Here is a 23,981-nt window from a genome sequence, read left to right as displayed (position 1 = left end):
GGGTGCAGGCGACTCCTCCCCCTTCCTCCTCCTTCCCGGATCCCCAGCGCGCAGGCAGTGCGCGTCTGGGCGGTGCGCGGGGCAGCCGCGAACGCTGTCAGCGCGCCTCTCGCTGCTCTGCCGCTGCCAACTCTGCATCCTTTCTGCCCAGACTGGGTGAGTGCTGCCCCTCGCGCCCAGGACACTGGGGTGTCGGGGCTCTCTTTTCCAAGCCCCTTGAACTCCCCCCCATCCCCAACCCTGGCCTAGAGTATCTGGAGCAAGAGAATGGGGAACTGGGAGAGGGTTGACAGAGCCCCGAGCCGACTCAATAGTTGAAACGTAATTTTCTGCTTCTCCTAATTGCCTCTCCGTGAAGGCGACGCATTTGCTGTGAAAGAATTTTAAGGGGGGGGCGTGTCATGATCTAGTTGAACTCTGAGGTTCTTGAGCAGAAAGGAGGAGGACCTGGCATAGAAGGAATGAAGAGTGTCCAAAGTTGGCTCCAAAAAATGAACTGGGACCCTCGAGAACTGTCTTTCACGTTTTGACGTTGGTCCGTTTCACTTTTGGAACGACCTGTTCCGGCCCAGACTAAAGGAACTGATTGAAAAGCCGGGGAAGGAACACAACTTGCTTCACACATGTGTGGCCTGAGTCATGTTATTGCCAGGGTTAGGCAAATTAGTCTTGATTGCAGTAGCACCTGACTGTCTCTCTTGCAGTCTGCAGTTGCCTGATTTAGCCGGTATCAGGAAAACTGTATTTACCATTTCTAGCGGGTTTCAGCTGAATGGCTTTGCCAGCTGTGTAGTGATTTTGTGGCACCGAAATGTAGCAAGGAGTCTCCTGACAGGTAAAGTTGTGTTCTGGTAATAAATATGCTTAACTGGGCAGTAACACAAGATCTAAATATCCTTAATGCTTATTCTCTCAACTTTATTCATTCACTTGCTAAGAACTCCACAAGTTTTGTTTCTGTAGATGAAAGCAATCAGAACTATGGTGTTAATATTGAGGATTAGGATTTCTTCTGGGCTTTATAACTGATTTCTGAAATAATTAGAAGCAGATCATTTTGACACTCCTTCCCCCATTTTCTCCCTTTCTAAAATTGGCATAGTTTTCCATTCTGGGGCAAAGCAGGATTTAAGGAGTTTTATTGTTGTGTGGCAAAGAATCTTTATTGCTCAAGTAGGAGATCAGAGGTAACCTTTTCTGGATGGGTACTGATCATGAATAACTCAATGTTGTTTTTTTTTTAATTTTACTTATTGATTGATTGGTTTTTGGGCCACACCTGGCGGTGCTCAGGGGCCACTTCTGGCTCTGCATTCAGAAATCATCCCTGGCAGGCTGGGGGACAACATGGGATGTCGGGAATCAAGCCAGGTCCCTCCTGGGTTGGCGGCATGCAAGGCAAACACCCCACCGCTGTGCCATCCAATTAGCCCCTAATAACTTGGTGTTTTATTTGAGGCTGAAAGTGCTGAAGGACAGGCATCCTTTTGAGGGCCCAAAGGACAGGAATGCTGAGGGGCAGTTAGATGGTCACTAGAGCTGCTTGGGAGCTAGGATTTGCTCGAGAGGACACCAGTGTTGCTATGGAACTAAACCTGGCACAGAAGACTGTCTCTGCCTTCATCACCTCCTTCTACTGGCCTTCCCTCTCTTCTCTCCCAGCTCATTGTTGAGGACTTTTAGGTTGTACAGATAAATGGTGGAGGTTCTTTTGCAGGATTTGCAAACCAAAATCCAACCTGTCGCTCCTCTCTGGATTATTGATTTATCAACACTATGTACTCTTTCCTCTTTCTTTAGTCATATTGCTACTGAAGACTTCATTTTCTCCCAGGTCAGCCCTTAGGATAAATCTGCAACTAGTGGGTTCCTCACTTAAGACTGTTTCTGTTGAACTTCTGTTTTTCAGCGAGTTCTGCAAGCAGAAACTGCAACTACATGGCTTAATGAAAACTGAATGTTCCTGCACTAACCTAAGAAATTCCTTTTTTGTTGTTGTTGTTGTTGTTCTTTTTTTTTAATCAAGAAATTCCTTTACTGACTCAACAGACTCCCAAAAGTCTGAATCACCATGCCCCTCCCATCAGCAAGGATTGGGGGGCGGGGGAGTTTTGGAAGGAGGGCTTCCTTTGCTCTCTTGATGGAGCTAGAGTGATAAGAGTTCTCAAAGCAGTTCATAGGATTCTGCTTTATTTTCTTTTGTCTGTTGTTTTTCGATAAGATCTTTAGGAACTGGGTAGCCTCATTACACTTGCAGATAAGAAAAGGGGTGCTGGCTTTGGCCTCTGCTTTGAGACAGGTAGAGGTGACATTTATTTTGCTTCTTTTGAGCTACCCCCAGATTTGCACTGCATTCCTCACACACACAACTGCTTTAATCCTGGTAACTGTCCTAGGAGCTAGGAGCTGAGATTCCTTCCAGTTAACAGATGGCAGAAATTGAGGAGCAGAGGGTTAAGGCCATGTAGATAATCCCAGATATCTGAGGATCCAAGCAATGTGAATCTAGAACTCTACCTTACTAGACTTCATGATTCTAGATTGCTTTAGTCACAACTTATGTGTCAGAAAATGACCTTCACCTGAATAAAAGAGGACTCTAACTGGTTCTTTGTGGGTGGCGGCCACACAGGGCTGTGCTCAGGGCTTACTCCTGGCTCTGGGTTCAGAGATAACTCCTAGTAATGTTTGGGATACTGAGGGATATGGGATACTAAGGATCAAATCCGGTCAGCTATGTTTAAGGCAAGTATCTACTGGCTGTATTATTGTTCCTGCTCCTAACCTGGTTCTTTTCTCATAGGCAATTTAGGCTAAGACTACTGATCAAGTCCTATAGGAGGGTGCTGATGTCACCTAGGTAGAACATTCTGGAAGCTTTCTTTATACTTGACCTCCAAGGTTGCTTGAGGCTTGTGGTTCTTTTTTGCTTTGTGTTGAATGTGTTAGAGGCATGTACTTTTACGAATCTAAAACATCTTTCAGAGAGGAGGCTGTGCTTTCAAGAGCTCAGTAGTTTAAGTAAACATACTTGCTTCCAAATTCTCTCAGATGTTTTAATCCTTTTATCTCTATCCTTGGCAATGGAGATGTTCTCAAGTCCAGAACAACAGCATCACTCTTCATCCTTGATTATTTAATTTTTATAATTTAAAGATCCCAGGTATGGCATCTGAGTTGTAGTCAAAAATGGCAGAATTTGGGTTTTTGAGTCAGGTGAGTTTACCCATATTTTTTACTTACCTAGTCTCATAATATTACTGTTTTGAGAGAGTTGTTGAGTTAGATATTAAACCAATTGTCTGGAAGCCTTGAGCTATAAGGTTTATATTGTTGAAGAATTAAGGTTTTAGGTTACAAACTGATTTACAAGTTAAATGTATTTTCTCTTATTTTTATACTATCCTGGCTAGATAGAACCAGAATTTCAGGCTTAAAGTTTCCTACTGAAGACACTGCCCATTCCAGCTGCATCACAATAACTTCTCAAATTTGACCAGCACATCCATCATTCAGCTTATTTAAATTCAAATCCATGTTACAAACTTCTGGATTTTATTTGCCCAGCTAGCTGAATTATAGTAGCTCCTGAATTTGTCTTTCTTTTATTTTTAAAGTCATGCAAATCACAAAAGCCACCTAGTTTTTTGCTGGGAGTTGCCCCCTGAAGGGAGTAGAGGAGATGTGTAAAAGCTTCAGGTTCCTTCAGGCTCAAATTTATGTTTATGTTTAGGGGAAGTTTGTTTTCAGTGACTGTTTCTGATGCCACAAGCTCTCTGTGAGTAACAAGTAAGCTCTCTGGATCTCAGATTTCCTCCTTGCAAAGTTAATGCTGGGCTAAAGGTTATCTGAGGTTTCTGACTTCCCTGTCTGTCAACTCTGCATCCTCACACCATCAGTTGGATATAGAGCCATCACTTCATAAGCATTGACCCAGATACCCATCCCCACTTCTTTTCTATCAGTTCCCCGCTATCTCAAATGCAACTATAGTAAACAGAGCATCACATTTTCTTTTGTAGGCTGTAAAGAAAGCAGAACAGTAATGGAGTTCATGAGCACTGGAAGTGACAACAAAGAAGAAGAAATCGATCTATTGATCAAACATTTGAACATGTCTGATGTAATAGACATTATGGAAAACCTTTATGTGAGTGAAGAGCCTACAGTTTATGAACCTCACAGAATAACTCGGTGTCAAGACAGGAATGAAAACGACGAGCGCTCAGACTCTCTGCTCCTCAGTGGGCAGGAAGTGCCCTGGCTGTCATCTGTCAGATATGGAACTGTGGAGGATTTGCTTGCTTTTGCAAACCATATATCTAATGCTACCAAGCGCTTTTATGGACACCGTCCACAAGAATCTGGAATTTTATTAAATATGGTATGTGCTTTCTCTGATCACTTGAGTGTTGTGTGTTCACCTTTACGACTGCAGCTTCATTTATGGCAGTGTTCTCTTGAACTTGGTTTAGACAGGCTGCCAGGTATGAGTTTTAAACAGGTAAGATATATGAGAATGACCACCATATTGAAACTGGAGGGAAAAAGTCTTTGTCAACATTTCATTTAGAGTGCCTACATTACATTTCAGTAGTACTTTTCCAAGTAAGTAAATGAAGAAAAATGCATTTTTAAGTGAATTTAAATTTTAATTTTAAGTGAATGATTCATAAAACATTGGTTCAGCAGAAGGGAAAGGTTTTTCTGAAAAACACTCATCTGAGAGTAAAGATTTGGTTTTTTCATGAATATTTTTTAAGTCTCGCATCTTGAAATGTCACATTATCCATACTGGTTTAGTTCTTTTCAATATGGAGTTGGGAGCCAGTAACTAGTTATTGACAGATTCACTCTTTAATTGACACAGTGTGAATGACTAATGATATATTTACTTTGTCACTCCAAGTATGCAAATAATCCAAAATATTGTGACAACATTTAGTTGTCACAATACTTCATCATGTGATATCTTAGGTGTGCCTAGAATTCTACCCATCCCTTAGTATGTCAGAGGTGACTAGGTAAAAGTAATCTAATTTTCTTAAAAGAATAGTTTAATAAAGTGATAGGGGGTAACGTGCAAAGCATGTTTATTGCTGGAACTGACTCCCTGACCTTCAGTATATTTAAGTGACAAAATACCCAATGTGTGGGGATAAGGTCAGTATTGAATGACTAGGGTCTGGACAGAGTACTTAATTATTTTGTTTTGTGTATGTCTCTGTGTGAAGTACATCATTCAATTAAAAACAGCACAGTAATTTAGGTCAGCTATTTAAGTGCATTGTTTTGTTAGAAACCAGTTGTGTTCAGCTATATAGCCTAACATTTGGAGCAAGATTACATTTTGTAGAGCTCTGACCTGCTTTGGTCTGGATATACCAAACTTTCTTTAATAATTGACTAAGTGCTTGGTGAAATTTTTTCTTCTTACACATGGGAAGTAATGGAGCTGGGAGAATTCTTAGGTAAATTATAGCTTATGAACTCTGGTTCCAAATAATATCAATGTTGATCATGAGAAATACTTGACTGTTTTTTCTCTTTTTACACTTACTTGATAGGATGAAATTTGTTTTGTTTTGATTTGTTTTGTTTGGGGGCCCACACCCTGAAGTGCTCAGGGGATACTCCTGTCTGCACTCAGAAGTTACTCCTGGCAGGAGTACCATATAAAATGCTGGATTGAACACAGTCTACGCATGTAAGGCAAATGTAAGGCAAAACCTGTTGTGTTACTGCTACAGCCCCTGGAATGAATATTTTAAAAGATAACATGAGGGATTAACAAATTTTTTCTACTTACATAGATGTTTAAAAGGTAATATTTCTACTGGGCCATGAGACTGATATTGAGGCTCTTTATTAAGACTATACAGAGAAAATATATATTAAATTAGGTGAAAATTTATAAGCATCTAGTAAAATATTGTCAGGAACTGCTGTGGAGCTTCAGCTTTATAAACAAACACAATGGTAGAAAGAAAGCATTTAAGAATAGAACATATTATAAACAAAGATATATTGAGAAATTTAAGAATATTTTTATTTAAAATATGAACCAGAAAAACTATAAAGCAATAAAAATGTACAAGCAGAGGGAATACAGGAGGCCTTAAAATTTACAAGAATGTAGCTTGTGATGATGCTGGAGCCATAATATCACAGTTAGGGTATTTGCCTTTCACAGGCAACCCAGGTTCAATCCCCAGCATCCCTATAGGACCTTGAGCCCCACCAGGAGTGATCCATGAGTGCAGAGCCTGGAGTAAGCCCAGAGCACCATCAAAGTGACCAAAAAAGGAAAAAATAAAAGAAAAAAAAACAAAAAGAATGTAACCTGTGCCTCATAAGGTAATCAACCCAATGAATCTGGAGGTCCTGTTTGTCTTGTCTATCCATAAGCTTAAGGAAACCAAACACAGCTGTGCCTTAGAAAGTCCTAGGAATTGTGGCATGTTATTCTTGATCCTATTTTTCCTGAGATAAGATATGAAAGAATTGGTGCTTTCTTTTGGAGCCCTTAAATCTGCTCATATCCTCTTTGGATCCAGACTAATTAATTCTAAGGCCTTTCTCTTCTAATCATTGTCAACCTAATGTACAAGCAAAACATTTTCTGGGCTTTGATTGTTATCATTTCTCTTTTTTATAAAACAATATCTGATTATCTACAAAATCAGTTGATTTCAAGGTAAAGTCCATCTATGAAGTATGTTTTTCAATGAATAAAAGCTTCCTATCATTTATTCATACACTTAGATGTAGCTTGTACATCTACAATGTATTAAATATCTTTTTAGGTGTTGGAGGTAGAGGGTTGAACAATCTGTGTATACTGATATATTACTGCCTGGTGGATGTGGGAGACAATTTAGCAAATAATTATAATGCAGCATGATAGTTTTTAGTTCCACTACGCCCTTATTGTTGGGGATACTCAAGCAGGGTGGATAGGAGGGAAGGGAGAATGTTAGGCTTTCAGAAGAGCTTGATGCTGGAATGTGATATATTGACTGGGAGTCAACTAAATGGAGAGGCAACAATGTCCAGATGAAGATCTAACATGTGCAAAGGCCTAGAAGCATAGAGACATGGTGTGTTCCAGGCAACCAACAAGCACAATGCCAGTGGAGATAATTAATTAGGGTGGAGGACCAAGATTCAAGAAAAATATCCTGAAGCATCCATTTGTAGAATGGTGGATTTTTTTTGTATATGCAAAGATATATTTTCCTGTATTAGGCAAAACCTACGGTCTAGAGAAGAAATTCTAGGTGATGATTACATGCTGTCTGAGTACATCAAGTTACTTATAACCTTGATGGAGTCCTAACCTGATCTGGGAATGAGTTATCTAAATGGATTCACATTTGGTGCATTAAATGGGGTATTGAAGGTCCCAAGGGGGCACACAATTCATTGATAGTGATGAGGAACAAGAATACCACTTCATAGGGTCGGTCATGGAGTCTCACCTCTCAAGGCATGAGAAACTTGAAGAATCCTTGAGTCAAGCCCTTTGTTTGATACACGAATCACCACCACATTCATCATCTTTATTAACTTGTAGAACATTTTGATCTGTACTTGAAAATCTCCTGAGATGAAGAGCTTATCATGTACTGGAACATTTAATTTAATGTTTGACCATTTATGGTGGTAACAAGAACTTACTTATCTAAAAATGACAATCCACTTCTGAATACTCTTTCTCTGAGTTTTACTCTGTAGCCATACAAAAAACCCACATACTTCAAGGATAGTTGAGACTATTAAAGACTAGATTCAAGTACCTGGATTTATATCTCAGTTCAGAAATCAATGAACTGTGTTAGCTGAGGTTAGTTATTTCACTCCTCTGTAAAATGGATCCCATTATAACACTCAGTAGGATTATTGTGTAGAACTAAGAAAGAATTCACATGGCTTGTTAACACTTGAACTTGTGAACACATTTGTGGTCATACTGATGTTATACAACTTGACTTCACCATTCTTAGGACAACACTTCCAATCTTCAAACCTTTGTAAGTTCCATATATACAATGTTTTTCCACCAAGATTTGGAATTATCACTGCTATGTCTCTTGTGTTTGTTAACTTTACCACATCTGGGATATGCTTAGGAACTCAAAGCTTGTGCCAGTGCTTCTCACAGCCCAGAACTTTAATGTTGTTGACATTAGTTCATATACTCAACAAGGTCGGACAGAGCTCCTTCTGCTTTTGTTCTAAGATAACATACCTTTATGAATGCCATGTCTGTTTCATTGTAGCCATCTTTCACAGATGTCTTCTTGGATTTATTCTTAACTAAAATATCTAAGAATGTTTCTTAAGTGCCAGATCTAGTCATATTTAGTGATCTGGAGAAGGAAATCAAAAGCATGTTTATGTCTTGATTTGAAAATTATGCTGGTAATTCTCTAGACCCTAGGTCTTGCCTGATACAGGAAAATATATTTTTGCATATACAAATTAATATTCACCAGAGAGAGAGACCTTAGAATGCCATAAGATGGCTGGGTGAAAGAAGAAGAGAAAGGATAGGGGAAACTATCTCAAATACAAATAAAGGTAGTATCAGACAAAGGAAGAGACCAAGGACTTTGTAGAACTTGCTTGTCATCTCCCACTGTCACTTCAGATCCCATCACCAAAGGTCACCAAGGGAAGTTTATGGGCAGTCAGATGAGGATCCCCAGAACACTGGGGATAGTGGGTAAGGAATGAGGGAACGAATGTTCAGTAATTGAGTCTAAAGCTATGCTTGCTGTATTCTAATGTTGGCCTTTAGTAGCTAGATTTGGGCCTGGCTTAGCTTTAATTACAGCCTTTTGGAAGACAGGCGGCTCTTTACAAAGAACCGGACTGGTAGCTTTGGGATCAAGTTGACCTGAGTTTGAATCCCAACCCCACTTGCTCAATCTCCAAAAGCCAGTTTCCTCTTCTGTAAAATGGAACTAAAAATAGCATTATATGGGATTGTTGTGAGGCTTTGATGAGATAATAATTAAGATACTGAGCACACTGCCTGGCCCTCAATAGATGCTTAAACTATTGTTACCATTATGTTGTTGTTGTCATTAATTCTTTCAGAGAACTTAAGAACTTTGTGCCAAACTGACTTTAACAACTTAGACTGAGCAAAACATCTTCCTAAAGCTGAGTTCTTCTCTGAAATGGGCAACTAGAGGCTCTATGAATCGAGTCTGGCAATTGTTGAATAACAAGATTCGCTAAGCAAGTGCACTTGAGTGATGTGGGGATGGCTCTGTCTAAATGTAGAAAGGGATAAATCCATCACGTTTTCTGCATGCTGTCGGAAGAGGCCTCTAGTAACTTGATGTGGTGCACTTATTAAACAGGGGTCATGTTTCATGCAAGTGAGACTTGGTCTGTCCTTATTCATAATCCCCTAGGACTGTATCAGATCCTGCATTGGAACAGCATTTGGTGAATATCTCATTTGTGAATGTCATGACTTCACATTTCTAAGTAATAGAGTGGATCTCTACTTTATTCCCTGACTAATAGTGAATCCACCTGCTTTGTGCAATGTATGTAGCTAAGATTAGCAATGATGAGCATTGAATGAATAAACATGATAGTTTCTTGAATGCTTCCAGTAGCCAGGGCCTGTGTGTGGAGTTGCATGCCTTTGCAAATGACTCAGATGTCATTCTTGTCCCAAATGGTCTATATTTCCCTTCAGCTTCTCCAGTGCTTGGAATAAGTTAGTTTCACTCTGATAGTTTCAAAATTTCTAAATTCACCTTCCAAAATCATAATGTTACTTATTGTATTTAAGGGAAAAGATATATATTTAGAAACTATCTCCCAAGGAATTTTCTTTCCTTTTTATTTATTTATTTATTTATTTATTTATTTATTTATTTACTTACTTATTTATTTGGCACTGGGCATAGAACCCAGGGCCTCATACATAGAAGCATGTGCTATCCTATTGACCTGGTATGCAATAACTCATAATATTTCTTAGACAATATGTTTTTACCTCTTAGGAACCACTTTATTAATTTGTTTTTTTAAATAATGGATTTTAAGTGACAAAATTATTTTTCCTTTTAGTTTTTTTGTTTGTTTAAAGCTTCATACATGATTTATTTGCTACAAATATGTAAATATGCAGTAAAATAAGTATAACTGGATAATTTTTGACCAATGCACATACTTTTGTAGTTTGCACTGCTGTAAAGATGCATCTCTCTCTCTTTTTTTTTTTAGTCTGTTAGTTTGATTTTGCTTTTTGTTTTGTTTTGGGGCCACAACTAGAAGTACTCAGATTTTACTCTGTCTGTGCTCCTAGGCTGTCTTTCCAGCCTAAATCCTCTGGGTTTGAAACCTCTTATTTGTGCTTGCTCACAATTTCTTGTAGGTCTGTCTCTTTTTTATAGCTGCTTCTTCAGTCCTGAACACACTGCTGGCGAGTATTATGTGCTCATTAAATATTAAATGAGTAAGAAGATGAGAAATAATTCTACCTTTTTATGTAGCACTGTCAAGCCATAGTTCTGGCATAACACATTGTTTTCCAAAATACTCCGAGCTCACCAGTTAATTTCCACACTCTCTCTGTGCATCATGTGTGAGTAATAGCAATGTAGGCTAACAGGTTAACCCATTGAAGCTGGAAACCAGTCAACTTGCAGGCACAGTTTACATTTATGCAATCTTTATTTTTAGCCTTTGGGTTGCAGGAGTCATGCTCCCTTAGATAAATAGTTTTATAAGTTCTATTCAGCAATTAATTACTCATAAGTAGATGGAAATATGATCAGGTCTGCCCAGGGATGTTTCTGTTACATGTTTTCTCTGTCTTGCTGAAGCTCTAAATATAGTCTATGTACACTGTTATGATTACAGAAGGACATTTATTTCAGACCCTGCGTGTAGGAATGCAGTCCAAGTAACCAGTTTCTAAAGGGTGGATCGTAGAAGAACACTTTGCTGACATTCCCCTTCTGCATTTTTATTTGGTTGTAGGTGATCACACCCCAAAATGGGCGCTACCAAATAGACTCTGATGTTCTCCTTGTGCCTTGGAAACTGACTTACAGGAATATTGGTTCTGATTTTATTCCCCGGGGTGCCTTTGGAAAAGTGTACCTAGCACAAGATATAAAGACTAAGAAAAGAATGGCGTGTAAACTGGTAAGTTCTTCATCACCACGTAATGCATACATGCAGGTTGCACATAGATTTGCATACTTGGCATTGTGACTTTTGTTGATTTGCATAGCTCAAGTCATGTTCTAAAACACTTGCGTGTTCTATACTTACTTGCTACAATCTCCATGCATAAGTGTAGAATTAATTTAATCTAGATTGTTTTGATTAAAAACAATTAAGTATGGGCCAGAGAGAGAGAGACAGAGAGAGAGAGAATACTGCAAGTAGGTGCTTGCCTTGCACACAGTTGGCCCAGGCTAGAACCTCAGCACTACATGTGGACCCCTGAGCATCACATTGGGAATAATCCCTGAGCACAGAATCAGGAGGAAGTCCTGGGCACAGCTGGGTGTAATCCAAATGCCACCAATACACCCAAAAGAAAAAGTGTGAATTTTTTTAGCACAAGTGTGAAGAACCTCATCCCTCTGGGGGGTGGGGGAGCACAGTGGAATGGGGTGGAGGGGAGCTCTTCTGCAGGAGCAACTAACTGCTTGCTGTTCTTTCATTCCTCCCTACTGTTGGTGTTGGGGGAGATCAAGGACAGCAGAGAAGTAGAAACTGGGAAAGCTTCAGAGAAAAGGTTGCATATAAATACCCCCATTATTGAAAAGGTCCCCCCTCACATCTTCTTAAACAGTATTGCAAGGTGCTGTCTCTTTGGATAACTATTTGACAGTATTTTCCTTAGCTGAACATGCCCACACCCCATGACCCAGCAATTCCACTCCTTGAGGTACACACCCTAGAGGCGTGCACACTTGGTCACCAAAAGCTATGTACAAGAATAGTGCATGCTGTGCTCATAGCAGGGTTCTTTGTAATAGTTCCAGACTGGGAAGTTTCCAGATGCTGAAGTATCATATGTTTGCACAGTGGGACTCTGTATACCAAAGAGAATATAGAGTTGAATCTCATGACCATTACATTGAATCTAAAGTAGTTAACACAGAGTAAGATCTATAGTAAGGTGTTACACTTACATGAAGGTCAAATAGGCTCAACAAATCCATGCAGGTGGGGACAGAGAAAATGGGTCCTCTTGAGGAGTCATGAGGAAAAATGGGATGGGTTCTAGGTGCAGATGGAATCCTGTTACCTGATTGTTTAGTAGTTACATGGATGCACTCCACTGAGTGCATTCATTGTTTCTGAATTTAACAAGTTTCAATTTTTCAATTTTTGTCCCATTGACTTCAATTTTTAGGTGCAATTAAGGAAAACTAAACTATTGATATTTTTTGTTTGTTTTATTTTTTATTTTTTGGCTGTCGTTGGTGATGCTCAGGGGCTTCTTCTAGTTCTGCACTCATTAATTATTCCTGGCAGACTCAGGGGACATATAGGATGCAGGGTATCAGACCCAGGTTGTCTACTTGCAAAACAAGCATATTACCCTGTGTACTATTGCTTTGGCCTTGAAAATGAACAATTTTTATGTATGAAAAATAAATAATATACATTATAGCTGAATATTATCTTAGTCAATACATATGCTAGCCTTATTTGCTCCTTCATAAGTGTCTGCTAGAGTATTTGTTACTAAAAGCTTTATTGGAAGCTTGCAGAGGAGAAATGGTCAAGTTCTTTTAAAAGGAGTCTAGGTGCTTTGCAAGAAGATTTAGAGAAAACAAGTTCAGTTTTTCAATTTAATCACAAAGGCAAAGAAAATAGCTTTGGAGACTTGTTTTCTTTATAACATACATTTGATTTTTAAGTTCAATTTATTTTCTTTTTAAAATACTTTATTTGAGCACCAGGATTTGTGATCTACAATACTGTTAATGACAAGGTTTTATGCCTGCAGTGTTCTGAGACCACACCCTCCACTTGTGTCTGCTTCCTTTCATCATTGTCTCAGGCCTCCTCCCACTTACTCCAAACATTCCCTCCTAGCCCTTGATAAACTTTAAAGAGAAAAAATATGCTGGATAATTAGCAACCTCAAACAAATTTTTAAGACTGGTAGGTTGAGGCATATACTATTAATGGATTCTTTTAGATCTTCCTAGAAAGATTATTTTGGATATAACAAATGTAGTTTAAAATATTTTTAATAAAAAAATATTTTTAACAAATGGAGACATTAACTATGTACTTCTCATTCTTATCTTGTCCACCCAACACTATAATTTGATAATATTGCATACCAGTATACAGTTTTATTAATTAATAACTAATGTTAGACATTCCTTAGAATTCATGGCCAGTGCATGCTTCATTTTCAGTCTTAGAGTGTAAGTTATGCAACTAAAGATATTTTTGTAATATAATGATAATATGTACATATAATATTACTTGGTAGAAAAATTTTATTGAAAGGAAGAGAAAAGAAAACACACACTCAATAAGGAATTTGGGCTTCTCTAGAGAGAGACGAGAACCTCGTGAAATGAAAGGAATTACATATCCAAGTTGTGATGTCGGCAATGGAATAAAATATATTGAAAATACAAACTAAAATTTAGGTACCATAAAATTATATGTCCAATAGACTGAAATGATCTATTTTGAGTTGATAATGTAAAATTCTTAGGTTGGACTTGTGCATTCTAAATAAAAACAATATTTTTGGAGGCCAAGAAGATATTTTGAAGGTCTGCAAAAATTCTTGCATGCAAGAATCCTAAGTTCAACGTGAGCATCACATAATACCTTATCACATAGCACCAGCCTTAAGTGACCCCTGAACCCTTGTCAGGAGTAGTCCCTGCATATCCACAGGTGTATCCATCCAAGCATATTTTTCATATTTAAAAATAAAATTTATTAATATGAATTGTTTGCCTAAAGCAGTCATAATATAAAGACAGATATAAAGTAAATATGATTTTTATTCAGAAGCATTATTTCATACAGTTTAGAATATCCTTGAGGCATTTATTTTCCTTCTGGTTGGCAGATTGGTCTGTATTTTGCATATATCAGGGCTGTTCAGAATCTTACTTGTGTTGTTGTGTTCTAGATCCCAGTGGATCAATTTAAACCATCTGATGTGGAGATCCAGGCTTGCTTCCGGCATGAGAACATTGCTGAGTTATACGGTGCTGTTCTCTGGGGTGAAACTGTCCATCTCTTCATGGAAGCAGGAGAGGGAGGATCTGTTCTGGAGAAACTGGAGAGCTGTGGACCAATGAGAGAATTTGAAATTATTTGGGTGACAAAGCATGTTCTCAAAGGCCTTGATTTTCTACACTCAAAGAAAGTGATTCATCATGATATTAAACGTGAGTTCTCATTGGATGTGTCCCTGTTGGGCTTCAAGCAACTCTTAAGAGTGGAGACTATGGGCTTCTTTCTTCCATCTGAACCCTTCTATCTTCCTCCCCTGCATCACTGGAACATATTTTAGAATTAAGTGTTATCACTAGATCTTCCAGAGTCAGAGGAAGGATGGTTATTCTGATGTTCTATAAAAGATCATAGTCACATATCTGATAAGTACAGCTTCACCCAAGTATGTAGGTCTTTAAAAATAGTAATTTACTAGGGACTGGAGTGATAGTACAGTAACTCATTCACTTTGCCAGAAGAAGACCCAGGTTCAATTCTTGGCATCCCATATGTTCCCCCTGAGTCCACCAGGTGTGATCCTTGAGTGTAATGCCAGAAGTAAATCTTGAGCACAGTAAAAAACAAAAAAGAAAAAAAGTAAAATAAAAAAGATAAAGTAGTTTACTTAGAAACAATTGGACTAGCAACACTTCTGCTAAAAAAGATAGGCATTTTCCTTTCCTGTGTTAGAAAAGTAATAGTACGTATAGTTATTGAATTTGAAGCTCACGTTCTTGAGACATATAAGTATAATATAGTTGTCAAAATATAATTGACATATCACAATATATAAGTTGAAATAATTTGGATGTAACAAACTGTGGAATATGTGTAATGTGATCACCACCATGACTCACCAACATTCACAACTCACATAGTTATATTTCTGTGATGAGAACATTTAAAATCTACTATCTTAGCAACTTTCAAATACACAATGCAATGTTCTTCATTATAGTCACCATGCTGTACATTACACTCTCAGGTTTTATTCATTATATTAGTGGAAGTTTGTACCCTTTTACCCATTTCTTCCTCCCTCCACTCCCAGCTCTGGCTATCACTAGTCTATCCTCTGTTTCTATGAGTTGGGGTTTTGTAGATATCATAGAATTCTGTTTATACAGTATTTATCTTTCTCTGAGTTATTGCACTTAGTATGCATGTTGTTTCAGATGACAGAATTTCCACCTGTTTCCATGGTTGGAGAGAGAGAGACACACACAGAGAGAGAGAAACAGAGAGACAGAGAGAGAGAGACAGAGAGGAGAGAGTCTGACTTTTTTGTTCATTCATCAATAGATGAATGGATAAATAAAAAATACTTATGAAAATAGCATGATTAGTCTGTCGTACATATTTTGTTTAATGTTTACAATATTGATTAATTAAGTTAACTGATAGATCTGAAGTTATTGATAGGTTTGTCTAGCTTTGTTCTCTGCTTTGGAATATACCAAACCTACCTCATAGAGAAGCATTTTCATCTGCTCTGATATAGGACTTCTTCTAATTAATGTTTACATTTTGCTTATGGTGAAAGAACAATTCCATACTAAGAATATGTCTCTCTTTATAGCTAGCAACATTGTTTTCATGTCTACAAAAGCTGTTCTTGTGGATTTTGGCCTGAGTGTACAAATGACTGAAGACATCTATTTTCCTAAAGACCTCCGAGGAACAGAGGTAATTATTTTATCTACACAAAAGCAGCCAGCAGTTTATTACGTGTAAAAAGAAAGGAAGTTTTAGAATTACTGTGGAAGAGAAAAAGTAGGGGGAAAAATTATATCAAGTCATTGTCATTGGAATATTATTGATTTGCTCTGTGCAAGGTACTCATTTTTGTGTTTTAAATTAATTTTATTATTTAATTTTTCACAACTATCATACTATTGGTAATATTTATTATCTGTCATTCCCTCCTGTATTACAATAAGTAAGATTAAGGAAACTAAACTCAAAAGGCCCAAATCTAGTTAACCAGTGACAGATCTAGGAATTGGGCCCAGTATTTTTTCAAGTCTAAAAGCAAAGGCCTAACCACTATGTAGCTTTTAAATATGATATATATATATATATATATGCATGTATATATATATACTCAGTATAAATGATATAAATGATATTACTATTTTGGGTCACAATCTAATCGCTTCAGTTACTGAATAATATTATTGAGGACTAATTTTTTTTTTTTTTTGGTTTTTGGGCCACACCCGTTTGACGCTCAGGGGTTTCTCCTGGCTATGTGCTCAGAAATCGCCCCTGGCTTGAGGGGACCATATGGGACGCCGGGGGATCGAACCGCGGTCCGTTCTTTGGCTAGCGCTTACAAGGCAGACACCTTACCTCTAGCGCCACCTTCCCGGCCCCTGAGGACTAATTTTTTAGGCCTATCTTTCTTCTTAGGGAATCCTCTAAGTCTCATTTATTATTGCACAAACAAATCTCATGAATATATCATTTAGCTATAATATCTTACTTATTTATGAAACCAAAACTCATAGACATAACCAAAAACATGTCTGGATCCAAATGAGAAGCAGAGAAATGGTTTCTCACATGCATGCCTTCTTTCTAATAACCCATTGAATAGTCACATTGTTCACTGAAAAATTGCTTTGTAGAACAAGTGTCTGAGGAGCTTGTAATGTGTCAGGTTGTTGTGTATAGGATGGACCATGAGGTTGGTCAACAAGGATCAAGACTTTAGAAGTACTTATGCACTTTTTGAGTGGGAGGACCTCTTTTAAATTGACCTGAATTAATTAAAGAACTGTGGGAAAAAACTGTGTACAGTTTAGGTCACAGAAGGTTCTGATAGCCTCTGGATTGATGATGAAAGGGTAATGCCCTGCCTGGTTCAACTCCCTATTCCCCTTAGGGAGTTTAACTAGTAAGCCCTCCTAGACCCAGTCGGTTCTTTTTCTGGAAGTAAAGGACAATATATACCGTATTTTCCGGTGTATAAGACGACCCCCTAATTTTACAGTTAAAACATAGGTTTAGGCCTATATTCGCTGTATCAGACAGAATGTTCCTGTGCTGCAACTGTATGTACCACAGTGAGCCAATTACAACAGGCAAAGGTTCAATGGTTATATGTACTGTAATAGACTTCCTCTCTGACTCTGGCCAATCTGAGCAGGCTTTTTACAGTGTAGATTCAGTTTTAGAACATTGTCTAATTTGCATGCATATAAAGCCTATTTGGATTGGCTGAGTCAGAGAGGCGGTCCGAGCAGCCTTGCAGTAATTGGTGCAGGATCGAGTTGGAAAATTCGTTTAGTGGCAATATCCAGAGGCATATCGAAATGTTTTTCTGGATATACTTGGCGTATAAGATGACCCCCGATTTTTGGTTGACTTTTTTCATTTCAAAAGTCGTCTTATACGCCGGAAAATATGGTAGTAAGTTTTTGGGTGGATCTTGGCCTCCAGATCACTCTCAGTCTTGAGAATCAACCAAATGTAACCTCCTGTATGACCTCATTACCTTCTGTATTACCTCCTGTCAGTCTCTATCAGCCTTTCTTATGTTCCTTAAGGCAGTGTCCTTTGGGGATGGAGCAATACTACAATGGGTAGAACATTTTGCCTTGCTCATGCTGATCTAGGTTTAATCTCCAATACCCCATATGGTCCTTTGACTTCATCAGGAGTGATTCCTGAGCTTAGAGCCAGGATTATTTTCTCAACACATCCTGGTTGCCCACAAAACAAACAAGACAAGTGTCCCTTGCTTTTGTTAATTATTACTAAAAATTCACTGGAAATTACTCAAGATTATTGATAGTCTTCTCAGCAGAATAATATTCAGAAGGGAAAATTCTAGACTATTTTTCTGGGTAAGGAATGGTTTAGTTCAGGGCTTTAGGAATATATCACCCAACCACAAAAGCTAACAATGCTTTTGATGAGTTTGGGAGGAAGAAATGTTTTAGCATATTTTGGAATTCGTCAGAAGTTTAGATTTGTGAGGAGCCAGTTTGAAAAGCAAACTATTTATTGTCATGAAAAGGGAAAATACCTTTCTCTTCCCAGAAGTGTCATCAAATTGGGCATTTTGTAATAATTAGAGAAAAATAGCTTGAGTTTGGGATGATAAAACAATGTACTTCTGTATATATTTGGATCACATTATTTTTTTTTTCAAATTTAAGTTGTTTTTTATAGCATGCTAACCTGGATTTGGGGTTCAGAGTATACAAACTGGGTCACAAACAACTTACATTAATCATGAAAAGTTACTCCTGAATTAGAATTTTGTTTGGTTGTTTTTGGATATTCCAAGATTACTCCTGGTTCTACACTTAGGAATTACTTTTGGTGGTTCTTAGGGGTCCACATAGGACCATATGCCAAAATTACGCTACATTGTACAGTATAAATTATCAATGCAAATAACATAAAATTACTTTTGTAGTTTGGTTTTTTCTTTCCTTTTTTTTGTTACTGGTACTAGAAATTGGACTTAGGATCTCAGACATGCAGAGCATGTGTTCTACTCTCTTCCCCTAATTCTTTTCATAACTCCATGTTTTGTATCTGTATTTCATCTTTCTTGATATACATTACATGGACTTCATGTTTGAGTACATAGACACACGCACAATCTTTAGCCCTTGCTAATAAATATGTTGTCTTTTTTTTTTCTTGCCACACCCAGAACTACTCAGAAACCATATGCAGTGCCAGGGATCAAATCAGGGTCAGCCACACAGGAGACAAAATACTTCAGCTTCTGTACTCCACCTCTCTGGACTATCTAATGACACACTGTGTAATGCAGGCCTTGATATCCCAGCAACTAGATCCCCTGGTTACTATTTTATTGCTCAGAGCCTTGCTTGGTTGCCACCAGGCCTGTTTCATACTTGCAGTCCACCAACATCCAAACTCTTTGGACAGCATGCCATGTCTTTCTTGCTATTGTAAAGCTTGAGGAGTCCAGAGCTCTGAGCCATATATGTCTGGGAATTAAGCTCACCAGACAGACCATATTGCCATTTCACAGGTACAATCAAACGGGGCTTCTGGACCCCCTTTTCTTCCAGCAGTGTAAACTGTGCTGAATGCCAACAAGAGTGTCCCATGGAGAAGTCAGCCTTTGTCTGAACATTATGTTTAACTTAGTGATCAGACATTGTAAGGTCCTTTCTATAGATCCAAATACTCTGACTTCACTTCTGGGAATGTTTAGAAGGTACAGTTCGGTCTGCTGAGACTGAGTGAGGGCAGAAAGAGAAAGGCAAAAGGCGAGGGGGGGGTGGGGGAGAGCAGGATCATGTGGAAGCCAACCCGGAAGTGTCTGGAACAGGATCAGGATGAGGAAACTGGGCAGATTCCCCAGTTTTGTAAGCCAATTCCGGGAACATGCACCCCTCCTCCATAGTAAATGCAGACAGTTTAACAACTGCCTCAAACTAAATATTAAAAATTAGGTTCTTAACTCCCTTGTGTCTATAACAGGCACAAATATAGATCACTTCTCAGTGTCTGCTCTTTTCTTATTTTCAGTTTTTAAATTTATAAACAAGCACCTTTTAGTTTTGTTGTTGGTGATTTAGGGGTGGAGGAAGCATGTAGTGGTGCTAAGGGCTTCTCTTTACTCAGTGCTGGGAAACTACTACATGTTTAGTGCTCAAGGTACCATATAGCAGGGATGGAGAAACTAGTTCTAAACCTAGCCCTGGTTTCTCAGCATCGAGATTCATAGAACCATCCAGAATGTAGCCAATCAATGTTTATAGCATATGCCCTTACTATTTTGTCATGGGGATGGGAGGGAGAAATAAGCCCTTTACAGATATAAGTAACGTCTCTTTTGTGGAATTGCATTTTAAGTTCTTTTCTCTGGATGATTAGAAGTGAATAACCTTGTGCTTTTGCTACCTTTCTCATGACTGCATGTTTAGATGTTTGGCAACTTAATTAAAAAATAGTCAGTAGCATAGTGGTTTTCACATTTAGTTCACAGAAAGGTGAAGAAATGTGCATGTAGAGTTTATTTTAATATGAAAGGAGTTGGTAATTTACTAGTAGAAACAATATTATATGAGATGGTGCTTTGCAGAAACTGAGGCATGGACTGCTTACTACAGGCCCTTAGGTGTCAGACCAACCCTGTTTCCTGTGCAGTGAGACTTTGGAATGGTGGAAAGGCATTCTTTGTCTGCCTGTAGGGACAGCTTGGGCCAAAGGTTTCCCTGGAATGTCTGCAATATTCTCCTTATTTGGAGGGATTATAGCAATGATATGCTCTTCTGGAGAGCTGCCCTATGCAATCAATAGGATACAGGTGACTGAGCCAGAGAACTGGATCGGGGACTTGGGATCCCAGATAAACAACAGGAATCTAATGGTCCCCACTTCTTTTTCAGATTTACATGAGCCCAGAAGTGATCCTATGCAGGGGCCATTCTACCAAAGCAGACATCTACAGCCTGGGGGCCACGCTCATCCACATGCAGACAGGCACCCCACCCTGGGTGAAACGCTACCCTCGCTCAGCTTATCCTTCCTACCTGTACATAGTAAGTGGGGCTCAACCAGAGGTCAGGGCGGAGGTTACACTCAGTGGGTGGAGTAACACTCAGTCTTAAAGAGGAAGGTAGTGAGAAAGTCCCTGAGAGAAGCAGTTGCAAGTTCTTACCATGGAGGGAAACCCCATTTTTGCCAAGAAAACATGACTATTTTCATGGAAACTTACTAACCATGAGTGTGAGATAGAAATGTTCACTACTTCTTTAAATGGTGTAATAGAAGGCCCTTTGTTGCATCAGAAGATCATAAACCTTTGAACAAAGGCAGTTATGTGTTTTTGAACACACACACACACACACACACACACACACAGTCTCTCAATCACACACACACACAAACACACATACATGTAATTCCCCTTGTACCATTGAAAGGTTTAGGAGCACAGATTTCCCTGTCATTGCCTTGTGACCCTTGAACCCTCCGCTTAGCTACAAAGCTGTCTTTATTTATTTAAACCTAACATGTATCTTTGACTTCATTAAACCAAATGACGGCTTTAATGCTGGGTTCTTGGGAGATTCAAGGGAAAGCTATTTACAAAGATAAGATGTATTTACTTTGGGGCCAGAAGGGGGAAATGATTTTTATTTTTGATAGAATGCTTTACTCATTGAGGGGGGATTCTCATTTAAGGGGTGCTAAAAGACCTGGTTTTTTGTTAGATCCACAAGCAGGCACCTCCTTTAGAAGATATTTCCCAGGACTGCAGTCGTGGTATGAGAGAACTAATGGAGGCAGCCCTCGAGAGGAACCCCAATCATCGGCCTAGGGCTGCAGATCTACTGAAACATGATGCCCTGAACCCACCCAGAGAGGACCAGCCCCGCTGTCAGAGCCTGGACTCTGCCCTTTTAGATCGGAAGAGACTGCTTTGTCAGAAGGAGCTGGAACTTCCGGAGAACATTACTGGTATGGCTTCCCACTGTGTTCTGGTCAGCTATGGACTTCCCTTCCCGCACTGTCCCCATCACACCTCTGATGGAGTTCATGACTGCCCTTGAACAAAAAACAAACCTGAAATGACTTATTTGGTGCCATAGTTGTTGGAGAAATTTTAGCAAAGATGTTAGTCAAAACATAAGAACTATATGGGCTCAGACACCCATCAGTTTTCGGTGCAAATGTAGATGAGCACAGTTATTGAGACAAACTCTTTCTGACCTTTTGGTTTGTTTGTTTGTTTGTTTGTTTGCAACCGCAAGTTATCATTTGACTTAAAAGCAACTAGATTTGACACTTTTTTCTGTTGCTAAGTAGAGGCCCTATTTTACTCAATGAGGGTCAGCCACTTGAGTCTTTGCTGTGGAACCATCAAGGTACTGCTCTGGACAGATAAATATTGAGTTTGAAGTCAACTTAGATCTTTCTTTGCTTAAAAAGTCCTCCAGGAAGGAATCTTTCCATTTAGGAAAGCCAGTGTGCATTCCAAGAGCATTGAATAGGCATAGAGAGGTTTCTATTTTTATTATTCATATCTGTTCTATTCTTAATCTGTTTAGGTTAAAGCCCAGATATCAAGTCTGGAATGCTTGTTTGCATTCTGCTTGTCTGACTTTTTTGTAGTTAAAGAGAACCATCTGGAATGTTAGAAAGCATGCCAGAATATCTAGCTCATTTCTTCTCATTGACTCTTTATGGAACTCTGCTATATCTGTCATATTGTACAAATGAGTCCTCAATCCCCAATGTTCAGAGCTTGGTCTTCAATACAATTTCAGAGGAGTACTGTTTCATTAAGCTCCAAGTATTCCTTTTTTTTTTTTAAGAGTAACTATTAATACTGCCTGGCCATTTATTTTTTCTATTGTTCTTTGCAGATTCTTCATGCACCGGAAGCACTGAGGGATCTGAGATGCTAAAGAGGCAAAGATCTCTCTACATAGACCTGGGAGCACTGGCTGGCTATTTCAACCTTGTTCGTGGTCCCCCAACTCTAGAATATGGTTGATTGTTGACATCATTTGCTCTGTACAAAGACTCAGCATTTATTTCCTGGAAGTGGATCCTGCCTGCTCCTCACAAGGGCTCTATACAATGAATTGTGCCCTTTGTTAGCATGGAGTAGGTGCTCCTTGACTCATGACTGGGACTCCACATGGACCTCGTGTTTAAGTTATGAAGCTACCCTGGTGTCTACCAGCTCTCAAAGTTCTCATTTCTCAGGCAATGTAACTCAAAGGAAAGAAGTTGATATAATCATAAAAAGATTGTTACTGAAGTCATTCACTGTGCACTTAGCTCTCAATTTTAACAGTACAGCCACAAAGAGAATAGAATTGCCTAAAATGACCTTTCTTGGTTCTAATTTAAGTTTTAACACTTCATTTAAGTCAGGATAGTTATTTTCATGTATATTTGTGTATATTGTTTGATAATTCTTTAATTCTTGATAAGCCTTTGTGGATAGAATCTTGTATAAAGTTATATATTGGGGATTAGAATAACTTGAATAACAAAGCAATAAGCTGAACTAGTGTCTTTAAAAATGGCTTAGCTGATTCATTAGGAGTCATCCAACTACAGGCCACTAGTGACAGGTTCTGTTATGTTCCTATGGAAACATTTTGTACTGTATATGCTATGATTAAAACATTTAAAACATGATGTTTTGAATGTGAATAAAACTGTGTAAACCACATAATTTCTGTACATCCCAAAGGATGAAATGTGACCTTTAAGAAAAACTAAAACTTTTGTAAATTTTTCATTATGTTACTTTTGTCATTCTAATGACTTTTTCTTTCAAGCATTTGTATATTAAAATAGCATACTGTGTATGTTTTATATCAAATGCCTTTCTGAATCTTTCTCATATATATATGTATATATGTATTTTTTAACATTGTAAAGTAGGTGACTGGTCCTACTCAAAGTATGTTTTTATGTCATGCATATGAAATCAACACTTATCTGACAAGATTGGTCAAAACAATTAAATTAACCTTTCCTTTAATTATTGATGCTTACTTTAATTATTGTAAAAAAATATTAATCTTGAGTGGTACTGAGATAGGTTGATGAAATTGGTTTTTAGGTTTGGAGGAAAAGATGTAGCTCCAGGAGGCAAAAAACTCCAGAACTTTGAAAATTATGTGTTCCTCTCCTTTTGTTCCATTATTAGGCCACTGCCATTTTGAATATACCTTATCCTTTTGGTCCATTGAAATATAAAGATA

The 23,981-nt window shown here is 38.4% G+C and overlaps 1 protein-coding gene across 1 annotated transcript; it reads left to right on the top strand.

The window, feature by feature from the left end:
- Window positions 1-4,034: 4,034 nt before the first annotated feature.
- MAP3K8 (mitogen-activated protein kinase kinase kinase 8) lies at window positions 4,035-22,776 on the top strand. The gene is made up of 7 exons (XM_049777467.1): window positions 4,035-4,384; window positions 11,014-11,181; window positions 14,165-14,426; window positions 15,833-15,939; window positions 20,640-20,792; window positions 21,468-21,714; window positions 22,623-22,776. The coding sequence occupies exons 1-7, from the start codon at window positions 4,046-4,048 to the stop codon at window positions 22,751-22,753; spliced, it is 1,407 nt and encodes a 468-aa protein (XP_049633424.1). The 5' UTR covers window positions 4,035-4,045; the 3' UTR covers window positions 22,754-22,776.
- Window positions 22,777-23,981: the final 1,205 nt, after the last annotated feature.

This window comes from Suncus etruscus, chromosome 7 (assembly GCF_024139225.1).
Source record: "Suncus etruscus isolate mSunEtr1 chromosome 7, mSunEtr1.pri.cur, whole genome shotgun sequence".
Taxonomy (NCBI): domain Eukaryota; kingdom Metazoa; phylum Chordata; class Mammalia; order Eulipotyphla; family Soricidae; genus Suncus; species Suncus etruscus.
This window is presented reverse-complemented; position numbering and strand designations above follow the sequence as displayed.